General features: G+C 44.4%; 1 protein-coding gene across 1 annotated transcript in view; it reads left to right on the plus strand.

Annotated features, from left to right (window-relative positions):
• IVNS1ABP (influenza virus NS1A binding protein) overlaps positions 1–10,862 on the plus strand; it is a 102,525-nt gene extending 91,663 nt beyond the window's left edge. Inside the window, exon 15 of the mRNA XM_033961317.1 lies at positions 9,551–10,862. Within this exon, the coding sequence (XP_033817208.1) occupies positions 9,551–9,804 (254 nt within the window). The 3' untranslated portion in view covers positions 9,805–10,862. The remainder of the gene's footprint in view (positions 1–9,550) is intronic.
• The last annotated feature ends 2,804 nt before the right edge of the window (positions 10,863–13,666 follow it).

Genomic DNA, 13,666 nt, shown 5'->3' on the forward strand with positions numbered 1-13,666 from the left:
CAGTGGGGAAGCCCTGGCTTCCCTTACCGCCCATACAGGGATTTCCCCAACCGCCAATGGTCAGGGAAATAAGGTTTCTGTAGCGCCTGGTAGACTGATATAGTCCTTACGAATGGGTTTTATACGTCGCTGCTACCAGCAGGTGAAGACTGAGAACAAACTTGTATATCAGGATAGCTTCCCTTCTTGCAATCCAGTCTTCCTCAGTCTCCATTAGCAGGTGGTAAGACTAATTCGGCTGCCCTCATAGTACTGTTGGAATTTTGTTTCGGACTCCTGGGTTTCCCTTTTGTGCCAGATAGAGCTTGGACGGGTCCTCTTTGGGGATTTGTCCGACCTCGGGGATGTTAAACTCGGCAGGTTTTATGCTGGGTCCCTCCCTCCACCTTCCCACATTTTTGTAGAGGTGCCTCAGCTGGCAGCCTGGCCCCCTGGTTGGTCAGGCTTCCAGCTTTGAGAGCCGTGGAGTCTGTTCTGAATAAGTGGGAAAAAAACAAATTCTGAGGTGTGCCGGTCTAAAGGGTTCATTTCCCTTTAAAACTGCCATTTGTATTGTTTTCTCATCTAACCGGCACTTTTATTACAGCTAGGGTGTTTTTCAGCACATTGAGCACTTTTAAAGGGAAAAAAATGCTCATTGTGCTCCAGACACGAGGTACCTGTGCCAGCCAGGCTGTGTAAGTGTTGTGCAGGCCAGAGCAGTGGTGCGGTGGGTGAGTCTTGTCGGCAGCGGATGCTGGTGTCCAGGGCACCCTGCCGCATGTACCTCGTGAGTCAGCTTTGGATTGCGGGGAAGCCCGATCTTCTGACTCAGGGTCCCATTCCAATGTTCGATCCGGGTCCCTTCCATCTTACAGCTTTGCTCTTGAAAGGGATCGCCTAAGTAAGGAGGGGTATTCAGATAAAGTGATTTCCACTCTCTTGGGGTCCCGGAGGCTTTCTACCTTTCGGGCTTATGTGAGGGTTTGACATCTATTTGAGGAGTGGTGTGATGTGTGTGGAGTGGTCTCTTTTTGTGCTTCCATGCCTAATATTTTAGAATTATTGCAAGATGACCTGGACAGGGGACTGGCTTGGTCTTCTCTCTGGGTTCAGCATGCAGCCTTGGCAGCCTTTTGTGGGTTGTAGCAGGGCCGGCATTTGACTGCCATTCCTGATGTGATTCGCTTCTTGCGGGTGGCCAAATTGCTCAAGCCTCCTGTATGACCCTCTGTTCCTTCTTGGGATCTGAATCTGGTTCTGTCTGTTCTGGTGCACCCTCCTTTTAAACCGTTGGGCGACTGTTCTTTGAAAGACCTTACTCTTAAAGCGGTCTTCTTGGTGGCCATTACTTCAGCTAGACGTGTTTCTGAGCTGCAGGCTTTTCTCTTGTAGGGCTCCCTTCTTGGAGTTTTTCTAGGAAGTGGGTTGTCTTGAGTCTTGTTCCTTCTTTTCAACCAAAGGTAGTTTCTCCTTTTCATGTCAATCAGGCAGTGGTCATCCCGGTGTTGGGTAGTCAGGAGGGCTCTTCCAAGCAGAGACAGCTGCACAAGTTGGATGTCGATAAGGTCCTTCGCTCTTATGTGCAGAGGACCCAGGAGATCAGGAAATCAGATCATCTCTTTGTCCTTCTCGCAGGTCCTCATAAGGGGGATTGCGCTTCTAAGACTACTATTGCACGCTGGATCAAGGAGACTATTGCTTCCGCTTATCTTCTGAAGAAGCCTGTTCCAGAATTTCTTAAGGCTCATTCCACTAGGGTTCAGGCAGCTTCTTGGGCTGAATCTGGATATTTACAGGGCTGCAGTTTGGTCTTCTCTGCATTCCTTTGTAAGACACTTCCGGGTGGATGTTCAAATGTGTTGGGACGCGATATTCGGTGAACATGTTCTGGTGTCGGCCCTTCGGGGGCCCACCTTTAATGGGTTCTGCTTTGGTATGTCCCATTTGTAAGGACTATACCAATCTACCAAGCGATACAGAAGGAGAAATTAGGTTCTTAACCTGCTAATTTTCTTTCTGTTAGCTTGTAGACTGTATAGTCCCCCCCCCATCTGTCTTTGTGTGGTGATTGCGGGTTTTTGTTTTGTTCATGTGCAGATTTTGTTTTTCCTGCGGGTTCTAGAATTTTTCTAGGGCCGGGGAGAAGTAAGAACAGCGGCTATGGCTTAGTTGGTGAGCTGTGAGGATGTTTTCTATACCAGGATTAAGTTCTACACATGTTCCAACAGTAGTTTATAAGTATTTGTTGTTTTTTCCACTCCTGTTCGGAGTATGTTATACTGTTTCCAGAGAGAACATAGACAAACACCAGGACTTCTGGAATAGTGTTCTATGGACAGGAGTCTAAACTTGAATTATTTGGACACCAGAAAAGAGGACATGTTTGGCGTACACCAAATACAGCATTCCAAGAAAAGAACCTCGTACCACCTGTGAAGCATGGAGGTGGAAGTGTCATGATTTGGGGATGCTTTGCTGCAGCAGGACCTGGCCAGCTCACCATCATAGAATCCACCATCAATTCTACCGTGTATCAGAGGGTGCTTGAAGAATATGTGAGACTATCTGTAAGAAAATTAAAGCTGAAGCGGAACTGGACCCTGCAACACGACAATGACCCAAAACATACCATTAAATCCACCAAGGACTAGCTACATAAAATGTAGGGAGAGAAAATGTAATGATTAAAGAAAATAGTATTATCCCAGGACAAGCAGGCAGCTATTCTTGACTGATGGGTGACGGCACCGACGGAGCCCCGGTACGGACAATTTTAGAGTGATTGCACTCTAAGAACTTTTTAGAAAGTTCTAGCTCGGCCGCACCGCGCACGCGCGAGTGCCTTCCCGCCCGACAGAGGCGCGCGGTCCCTCAGTTTCTTAGTTTCCGCGGAGCTAAGAAGACGCGTTTTCAACGGCTGTTGAAAATTTTTTCATACTTGCCTTCCCGCTCGCGTAAACGTTTGGCTAATTTGCCTTTTTTCTTTCTTTTATTTTGTTTAAAAAAAAAAAAAAAAAAAATTCTTTCAATTTTTTCTTCAATTCGGTTTTCCCCGGCGGGGCCTTCTGCCACCATCGAAGCCTCGGCCTTCGATTTGGCGGAAGCCGTTTTTCCTTTCATGCCCCCTCAACCGGGTTTTAAAAAGTGCCAGCGGTGTGCTAGGCCTATATCTCTCACGGACCCACACAACTGGTGTTTACAGTGTTTGGGTCCTGAGCATCAGGCCTCCTCTTGCACCCGCTGTGCTACTTTGAAAAAACGAACTTTAAAAAATCGCTTAATTCAACAGCGATTGTTGTTCGGTGCCGAGATGTCCGACCCCGTTCCTTCGACTCCGGCTTCGGCACCGATTCAGTCGGCACCCTCGTCTTCGACGCCGCGTGATTCCACACCGGCATCCCAACAGTCAGGTAAGCCGGCTAAGAAGCCTTCCCCGCTGGAACGTCTTCCGGCCTCAAGTGCAGTGAGCCCAATCCTGCCGCCGGTTCGACGCCAGCGGAAGCGCTCCGCCCCTATAGAGGTGAGTCCCTCGACATCGGGCTCCTCATCTCCGGGGCGTCGAGCGGCACCGCAGGTACCGCAGAAGAAAAAAGCGGTACCGGTGCCATCCCTCGATGACCGCATTACGGCCATCCTTCAGGTGCAGCTGAAGGAACAATTAGAACGACTCCTTCCTGCCATCATGACACCGAACCTTCCGGTGCCAGTTCGCACCGAGCCATCGGTACCGGTTGTTGAACAACCTGTATCGGTACCGATTGTGGAACCCGTTTTAACCGCTTCCACTGTTTCGGTACCGCTTCACCTAACCTCATCGGTATCGATGCCAGTCCTTGCACCGGAGCCGAGAGCTCACCATCAATCGGTGCAGACTTCGGCACCGGTGCGTCCGATAACTTCTCCGGACACGGTATCGATGAGGTCGGGTAAGTCGATACGCAAAACCCGACACATGCAAACGTCGACACCTGAGTCTCGGGACCATTCTTCCCATGTAAGGGACCCTGATCTGTGGGGAGACTCAGAGGAACCCTTTCTTTCTGAAGGAGAATGTTCCTCAGAGGAGGAGGATTCGGCTGTCCCTGACCCATCCTCCAAACAGGCCACTTCCTCTTTCTCTAGTTTTTTGAAAGAGATGTGTGAGTCCTTGTCCATTCCTTTGGAGGCTGAATCCAAAAAGTCTAAAGCTTTTTTGGATGCCCTTGATTTTGATCAGCCTCCAAAGGAATTTTTGAAACTTCCCCTTCATGACATCCTAAGGGAAACTTTCTATAAGAATTTAGAGACTCCTTTAACTGTCCCAGGGGCCCCACGTAAACTGGATTCTCTATATAAGGTAATTCCCATTCCTGGGTTTGACAAACCTCAACTACCACATGAATCCTTATTTGTCGAATCCACCCTTAAAAAGACTTCAGGAGCCAGTGTATATGCATCTGTCCCTCCTGGCAGAGAAGGAAGGGCCATGGATAAATTTGGTAAGAGGCTCTACCAAAATGCTATGTTAGCTAATAGGGCTAGTAATTATGCTTTTCATTTTTCTTTTTATTTAAAGCATCTCCTTACCACCATGGCTTCTTTCGAGAAATATCTTCCTTCACGAAAGCATTCCGCTTTTCACACATGCTTGTCGTCTCTTCTCCAATTGCGTAAGTTTATGGTGAGATCCATATATGACACTTTTGAACTTACATCCAGAGCGACAGCAATGTCAGTAGCTATGCGTCGTTTGGCCTGGCTTCGGGTATCCGAGCTTGATGTTAACCATCAAGATCGGTTAGCCAATGCCCCATGTCTAGGGGATGAGCTCTTTGGGGATTCCATGGACTCAACCACACAAAAGCTCTCTGCTCATGAGACGCGCTGGGATACCCTGCTCAAAAATAAAAAGAAGCCTCCTCCGCCAAGACCATACAGGCAGCAATCGGCCTATCAACGCCGTTTCACAGCCCGTCCATTGCCTACCACTGCTCAACAACCTAGGCGTCAGAGACAACAGCAACGTCAGCCTCCCAGACAACAGCAACAGCAACAAGCTGTAAAACAACCTCCTCAGCAAAAGTCACAGCCCTTTTGACTTCATTCTCCGCAGTATAGCCAGTATCCCTATTCCTGCTCTCCTGCCTCAACCAATAGGAGGTCGACTTTCTCTGTTCCTCAGCCGGTGGGAAGTAATCACTTCGGACCAATGGGTCCTCAACATCATCCGCCACGGCTACTCTCTCAACTTTCAGACTCTCCCACCTCAAAGCCTGCCAAAAGAGTCTGCTTTGAACAGTCCTCAATCAGCCCTCCTTATTCAGGAGGTCCAATCCCTCCTCCTTCTGAACGCTATAGAGGAAGTTCCTCTAGATCAAAAGGGGCAGGGATTCTACTCCCGCTACTTTCTAGTTCCCAAAAAGACAGGAGATCTCAGACCCATCCTGGATCTTCGCGATCTCAACATTCATCTGGTAAAAGAAAAATTCAAGATGCTTTCTTTAGCCATCCTTTATCCCCTTCTAAATCAAAACGACTGGCTATGCTCCCTCGATCTCAAAGAGGCTTACACTCACATACCGATCAATGTAACCTCAAGACCATATCTCCGATTCATGATCAATCATTGTCATTACCAGTACAAGGTGCTGCCCTTCGGTCTTGCCTCATCTCCAAGGGTATTCACCAAATGTCTCATTGTGGTGGCGGCTTTTCTACGCTCTCACCACCTACATGTATTTCCTTACCTGGACGATTGGTTGATCAAAGACACTTCTGCCCAAGCGGTCCTTCTGGCCACCAACCAAACCATCCAGTTTCTACAACTTCTGGGATTCGAGATCAATCTACCCAAATCCCATATCATTCCCACTCAGAGACTTCAATTCATTGGAGCGATCCTGGATACACTCCTCATGAGAGCTTTCCTGCCATCCAGTCGTCTTCAGACCCTTCAGTCTCTATGTCATCAGGTACTTCCTCTGCCGTCCATCTCAGCAAGGCAAATGATGGTGCTCTTGGGACACATGGCATCCACAGTTCATGTCACACCTCATGCCCGTCTTCACCTGCGCACTCCTCAATGGACCCTTGCGACTCAGTGGTCCCAAGTGTCGGACCCTTGCTCACGACACATATCTGTGACATCATCTCTTCGTCAGTCTCTGCAATGGTGGTTGGTATCCTCAAATCTATCCAGAGGTCTTCTGTTCCATCAGCCTCCTCATCAACTAGTCATCACCACCGACGCCTCCCTGTATGCATGGGGAGCTCACTTGAACGAGTTCCAGACGCAAGGTCTTTGGTCAGCCCAGGAGAGGAAACATCAAATCAATTTCCTGGAACTCAGAGCGATGTTTTACGCCCTCAAGGCCTTCCAACACCTTCTCTTTCCTCAGGTCCTTCTGTTGTGCACAGACAATCAGGTTGCGATGTACTACATCAACAAACAGGGTGGGACAGGCTCTCGCCTTTTATGCCAGGAAGCCCAGAAGATCTGGACTTGGGCCATAGATCATCATCTCTTCCTGAAAGCTATATACATTCAAGGGAAACAGAATTCCTTAGCAGACAAACTAAGCAGAATTCTCCAACCTCACGAGTGGACACTCGATCCCGTAACTCTGCACTCTATCTTCACTCAATGGGGCACTCCTCAGATAGACCTCTTTGCAGCTCCTCACAATCATCAGCTGCCCCTATTCTGCTCCAGACTTTACTCTCCACACCGTCTAACCGCAGATGCTTTTCTCCTCGACTGGTCGAATCTGTTCCTGTACGCCTTCCCTCCTCTGCCTCTCATGTTGAGAACCTTGTTCAAGCTCAAGAGGGAACGAGCCACCATGATTCTGATTGCTCCGAGGTGGCCCAGGCAACATTGGTTCTCCCTTCTACTTCAACTCAGTTCCAGGGAACCTTTTCTTCTTCCTCTGTTTCCTTCGCTGCTTACGCAACAGCAGGGAACCCTTCTGCATCCCAACCTCCAGTCTCTACACCTGATGGCTTGGTATCTCTCGGGCTGAACTCGACTGATACTCTTTTATCTCAGCCCGTTCGTTCCATTCTGGATGCCTCCAGGAAACCAGCCACTCTACAATGTTACCATCAAAAGTGGACAAGGTTTTCTTCCTGGTGTCTTCTTCATCATCTTGATCCCACTTCCCTAGCGGTGGAGACGTTGTTGGATTATCTTCTTTCTTTGTCTGATTCTGGCCTGAAGTCCTCTTCCATCAGGGTCCACCTCAGTGCCATTGCAGCTTTTCATGAGCCAGTCCATGGAAAACTTCTTTCAGCTCATCCCCTGGTATCCAGGTTCATGCGTGGGCTTTTCAATGTGAAACCACCTCTTAAAGCCCCTCCGGTTATCTGGGATCTCAATGTGGTTCTTTCAGCTTTAATGAAGCCTCCATTTGAACCTTTAGCTACTTCTCCTTTCAAATTTCTCACTTGGAAGGTACTTTTCCTTATTGCTCTTACCTCTGCCAGGAGAGTCAGTGAGCTTCATGCACTGGTTGCAGATCCACCTTTTACGGTCTTTCATCATGACAAGGTGGTTCTGCGTACACATCCAAAGTTTCTCCCCAAGGTTGTCTCGGAATTTCATCTCAACCAATCCATTGTCCTACCGGTTTTTTTTCCGAAACCTCATTCTCATTCTGGGGAACAAGCTCTGCATACTTTGGATTGTAAAAGGGCTCTTGCTTACTATCTGCAGCGTACGAAACCCCACAGATCAGTTCCCCAACTTTTTCTGTCCTTTGATCCGAACAAATTGGGACGTCCTGTTTCTAAACGCACGTTGTCTAATTGGCTAGCAGCGTGCATTTCTTTCTGTTATGCTCAGACCGGACTGACACTGGAAGGTTCTGTCACGGCCCATCGAGTCAGAGCAATGGCAGCATCTGTAGCTTTCCTCCGTTCCACTCCTATTGAGGAAATCTGCAAAGCTGCTACTTGGTCCTCAGTTCACACTTTTACATCTCATTATTGTCTGGATGCATTCTCCAGAAGGGATGGTCACTTCGGCCAATCTGTATTACAAAATTTATTTTCTTAATGGCCAACCTTCCCTCCATCCCTCTTTTTGTTAGCTTAGAGGTCACCCATCAGTCAAGAATAGCTGCCTGCTTGTCCTGGGATAAAGCACAGTTACTTACCGTAACAGGTGTTATCCAGGGACAGCAGGCAGATATTCTTGCGTCCCACCCACCTCCCCGGGTTGGCTTCTTAGCTGGCTTATACTAACTGAGGGACCGCGCGCCTCTGTCGGGCGGGAAGGCACTCGCGCGTGCGCGGTGCGGCCGAGCTAGAACTTTCTAAAAAGTTCTTAGAGTGCAATCACTCTAAAATTGTCCGTACCGGGGCTCCGTCGGTGCCGTCACCCATCAGTCAAGAATATCTGCCTGCTGTCCCTGGATAACACCTGTTACGGTAAGTAACTGTGCTTTGTCTACTTGTGAGATACTTATAGTTGAGAAATCTAGGGATTGGGGTATTATACTGGATTGTGGTTTGACTTTTGAGAACCAAGTTAATGAACTAAGTGGGAGGGGGGTTCCCTTTTTTGATTGTCAATTATGTGCAATGTAAGCAAATTGCACATAATTGTTCTGTCCTTTCTCATATATATAAAATGGAAAAAGTAATGGCATTACAACAAGGTTATATTAAAAAATTTAATAAAATATGGGGACCATTGACAAATTTTTCTAATGATCAGATATCATAGCACATATATAGAACATATAAAAGGATAGGGAGGGGAAATTATTGTAATAATATTCAGTTATAAAACTATAATAAGGGTGTGTGTGTTTTAATTTACAATGTAAGAACATTTATTAATAATTTCAAGTGTTTTATATAAATGAATGTAATACATGTATTTCACTTGATGTAAGAACTTTAAAAAAAGAATAAAAAATTTATTTGAAAAAAAAAAAAAAATACTTTTCAAACAATAATTAGGGCAATTATTTTACCCCAGTTAGATTATTGTAATTCGTTGTTCTGTGGCATTACAATGAAGTTGAAATATGATCAGGTGACTCCATTTTTAAATCAGTTGCATTGGTTGATGGTTGAGAAGAGAATAAATTTTAAAGTGGTTATATAATGTTTAAGATATTAATCCTTTCAAGTAAGGAGGATTGCTTCTAGTTTCCAGCATTCTTTGAAGCTCAGTTATTCAGCATGTAAATATATTTGTTTGAAGTCTTCTATGAAAAAATCTTTTGAATATGTAGGAACTACTTTGGACTGATCTTCAAATTTAATTAAGGAAAGTTTCTTCAAATATATCTTTCAAAACATTTTATAAACTATTTTAATTGACTTGTATATTTGCTGAGAACTTTGATATATCTTTTTTAAGTATTGTTACCTGCCTAGAATCTAATTGGAGATTAGAGCAGGCTATACATTTTATATAGAATAGAATAAAAATATAGAGCAATAAGTTAATTGTAAAGTTGAAGTTTTAAGATTTCTTGACAATTGTTTTGTCGAACACCTAAGTGTAAAGACATTTGCATATATCTTTCTGCAGATGGCTCAAGAGTCCTATTGACTGTTTGTTTGTTTTTAATAGGTAAACTCTTTGTTGTTGGCGGCTTTGATGGATCTCATGCTCTCAGTTGTGTGGAGGCCTATGATCCAGCGAAGAATGAATGGAAGATGATAGGGGAAATGACCACTCCAAGAAGCAATGCTGGTGTCATATCTGTGGGAGGCATAGTGTATGCAGTAGGCGGCTTTGATGGAAATGATTTTCTTAATACAATTGAAATCTACAACTCTAAATCCAATGAGTGGAGCCCTTTTACCAAAAGTTTCAAATCTTAAATGTGGTCCTTTTAAAACTAACAGGCTTAATGATGTAATTGTCTTAAAAGTACATTGCTGAATAAAGGTTATGAGGGAACTAGTTGCTGCCCACAGCAACACAAAGCTTTTGCATATTGCATAATATTGTGCTATACATATGTTTGTTTAGTTTGTTTGTGATTTGAAAGAATGCTAAGCTATGAAGTTGCGAATTAGACTCTTTTGTTACTTTGGATTTTGAAAATAGATAATTTAGGGAATAAATTGCAAATAATTGGCATAACATTTCAAGATCTTCCCCAAGTGTGTGTTTGCTGATTTGCACAAAGAATATTTTTCTTGGAAGAATAGTGAAGGGTAGAGTTTTGAAGTAGTTAGTGGTTCTTAAACCTGTCCTGGGGGATCCCCAGCCAGTCAGGTTTTTAAGATATCACTAATGAATATACATGAGGCAGATCAGCATATCTGTTACCTCTATTATATGCAAATCTGCCTCATTGCATATTCATTAGGGTTAACTTGAAAACCAAGGACAGGTTTAATACTCACTCATTATTATGTCCTTTCTCAGTAACTGGAATAACTTGCAGCAAAAAGCCTTATTTAAACCAAGATGGCTAATTTTTTTCATTCAGAGTTGGCATGCCTACCAACATTTTAATCTTTTATGAATGTCTTTTTATAACTTTTTATATGCTCAGCTGAGAATTTTATCTGAAGCAGCAGATATAAATGGCTATTGATGTAACAAGACAATCTTGAGTTCATAGAAGTCAGATTAGCACATTTTTATTTGCAATACATGAGGTTGTAAACGTTTGCCTCTGCTGCAGTATTCTAGTTTGGTGTTCTTTAAGTGGCATTTCTGAATATTATAACATGGTTGTGATTTTCAGTATTTGAAGATAGTTTTGGCTCTAAATATTTTGACGATGTAGGTAGGTGGTGCTTTATGACTAGCAATTTTGTTACAAGCTGAGCTATTTATAAAAATAGTGTGTACTATCATTTACATTGTCAAGTACAGTGGTAACATTTGGTAGTTAATAAAAAATACTCAAATACATCAACTTTTACATTTGAAGTGTCTTGTGTTTTTTAATTAAACTGAACTCAGGTTCTTAACACTTAAAATTAGTATACAGTGGAACCTTGGTTTACGAGCAGAATTCGTTCCAGAAGCATGCTCGTAAACCAATTTACTTGTATATCAAAGCGAGTTTCCCCATAGGAAGTAAGGGAAACTCACTTGATTCGTCCCTCCCTCCCCCCCCCCGGGGCCATTGGTGCTGCTCCACCTTGCCACTCACCCCTGAGGCCACCGGTGCTACTCCACCCTCGCCTGTGATCTGACATTCCCCCCCACACACACACATACACGATCCAGCATCCCCCCTTGCCACAATCCGGCATCCCCCATTCACCTACCCACCCACCCAAACACAATCTCTTACCCTGATCTGGCACCAGCACAAACGCACAGGACATGCTGGTTCCTGAAGATTTTCCCTCTTGCTTGGGCTGGGCCTTGAGCAGCTGCGCATGCTCAAGGCCTTCTAGTTCTCGCTCTCTCCAGAGGGAACGGTACAGTTTAGGAGGTGAAGAACTTATGTTCATGACAGAAGAGGGGGACTTGGGTGTGATTGTATGTGATAAGGTTAAGGTGGCCAAACAGGTTGAAAAGGTGACAGCTAGAGGTCTGCACGGGAACGTGGATTGCGGGGGTCCTGTAGGAATCCCCCCCCTAACCCACGGGACTCCCACGGGGACCTCCCTCTGGCCCACGGGGACCCCCCTCTAGCCAACGGGACTCCCACAGGGATGGAAGGCTTTGGAAGCAGGGTTCGTCCATATAATATAATGGACACGTCAGACTTAGTAAAAGAGGGGGTTTATAAGTTAATTACCTGAACAGAAAACAAAAAAAGGGTTCCACCAAAGAGATTCCACAAGGAAAACAGCAGCGCAAACACAAAAGAAACTGTGGAATTAATGATCCTTTCAGAAGTAATTGCTGCTTTTTATGGGGACGGGCGGGGATGGAGGTAATTCCTTGTGGAGATGGGTGGGGACGGAGAGGATCCTGACAGGGACGGGTGGGGACGGAGAGGATCCTGGCGGGGACGGGCGGGTTGGGTGGGATTTCTGTCCCTGCGCAACTCTCTAATCCAGATATGACCTCTGAACAGTGAACACAGGAAAAATTGACACTATTTGGATATTGTCTGCTTCCAGACAAAATCATTATATTTCAATTTCCAGAAATCTAATGTGAATGTTGCATTTTGGAAGGCCAGTTATTGAAACTGAAGATGACAGTGCACCTTAAATATTGGCAGACTGGCCAAAGTTTGGCCATGTTGGTGCCACCTTAAAATCAGAGGTCTTTTATGAATTGCTTATGTAGGCTGGGAAATACTTTTAACTTTGATTTTCGCTTGGGATAAAGGTGGGCTTTGCACTTTTTTTTTTTGCCTATGACCTGTTATAATTTATTTCACATAGATAAGAAGTTTAAAAGTATTTTAAAAAGTTAAAATTAGGGCTCCGATTATACTTAAGTGTAATGTTTTTTCAATTCTCATGAGGAGACCCAATTATTGAGTATTATATTTTATACCCCTCCCTCACCTACATTGATGTACTTTCCTATGACACCAACATTATGTACATTATTGACTATTGTATTTTTTTGGTGTACCACTTTCCCTTTTGCATTTTGTAAAACTTTCAATAAATTTTCAAGGGAAAAAAAAAAAGGAACCAGCGTAACGTAAAATTTATTACGATAGGAAAAGGTTAAATATAGTTCTTTCTAAGGTAATTGGCGCCCTTGTGTGGCGCTATCCAGAATAGCACCTATAAATCTAAGATTTGAAATTCAGCACAAAATTTCTTTATATGCATTTTGTTTTTATTTATATATTTATTTGGTTGCTTAGCCCATCCTCCCAAAAGAGCCCAGAATGGGTTACAGATCAGCATACATAGTATAATTAAATAACTGTATAGCACAGACAGATACTCTTACACAGAATGATGTTAATTTCCTGGTAACAGCATTTTTGACTCATCCAGGTAACAATTTAGAAGTCAGAGTCTAATTGCAGTCCATTTCATGGGAAAATAAGTGTTTACTACTTTTCTGAAGTTTGATCATTTTTAAAGTTACCCGGCGTATGCAGTGCCAAGACAAGGAATAAAGAAATCAAGGAGAGCCTGAGGAAGCCCAGTTCAGCGATATGCAACCACCAACTCCTATGACGGAAGATTGTGTGTTGTTTTTTTAAAAGCAGCTTAGAGAAGCATCTGTCTGGGAGATTTTACATATAGGGATCCTGCATGGAGGCGAGGGAGTGCAGTAGGTGAATCCCAGAGGTCTCTCTGAGCCACATCTTTCTCCGATACTAGAGTAAATCTAGATTTTAGCAAAGCCTTTGACAGTGCTCCACATAGATGTCTAATAAACTGAGTGCCCTTGGGATGGGTCCCAAAGTGACGGACTGGGTCAGGATCTGGTTGAGTGGAAGGCGACAGAGGGTAGTGATCAATGGAGATCGCTCTTAGGAATGGGATGTTACCAGTGTTGTGCCTCGAGGGCCTGTTCTTTTTAACATTTTTATAAATGATATTGCTGAAGGGTTGTCGGGTAAGATTTGCCTTTTTGCGCATGATACCAAAATGTGCAATAGAGTAGGCACACTGGATGGTGTGAATAACATGAAGACCTGGCGAAACTTTGGAGAATGGTCTGAAATTTGGCAGCTAAAATTTAATGCTAAGAAATGCAAGGTCATGCATTTGGACTGCAAAAACCAGAGGGAACGGTACAGTTTAAGGGGTAAAGAACTTATGTTCATAACGGAAGAGGGGGACTTGG

The sequence above is a fragment of the Geotrypetes seraphini genome, chromosome 10 (assembly GCF_902459505.1).
Source record: "Geotrypetes seraphini chromosome 10, aGeoSer1.1, whole genome shotgun sequence".
Lineage (NCBI taxonomy): Eukaryota > Metazoa > Chordata > Amphibia > Gymnophiona > Dermophiidae > Geotrypetes > Geotrypetes seraphini.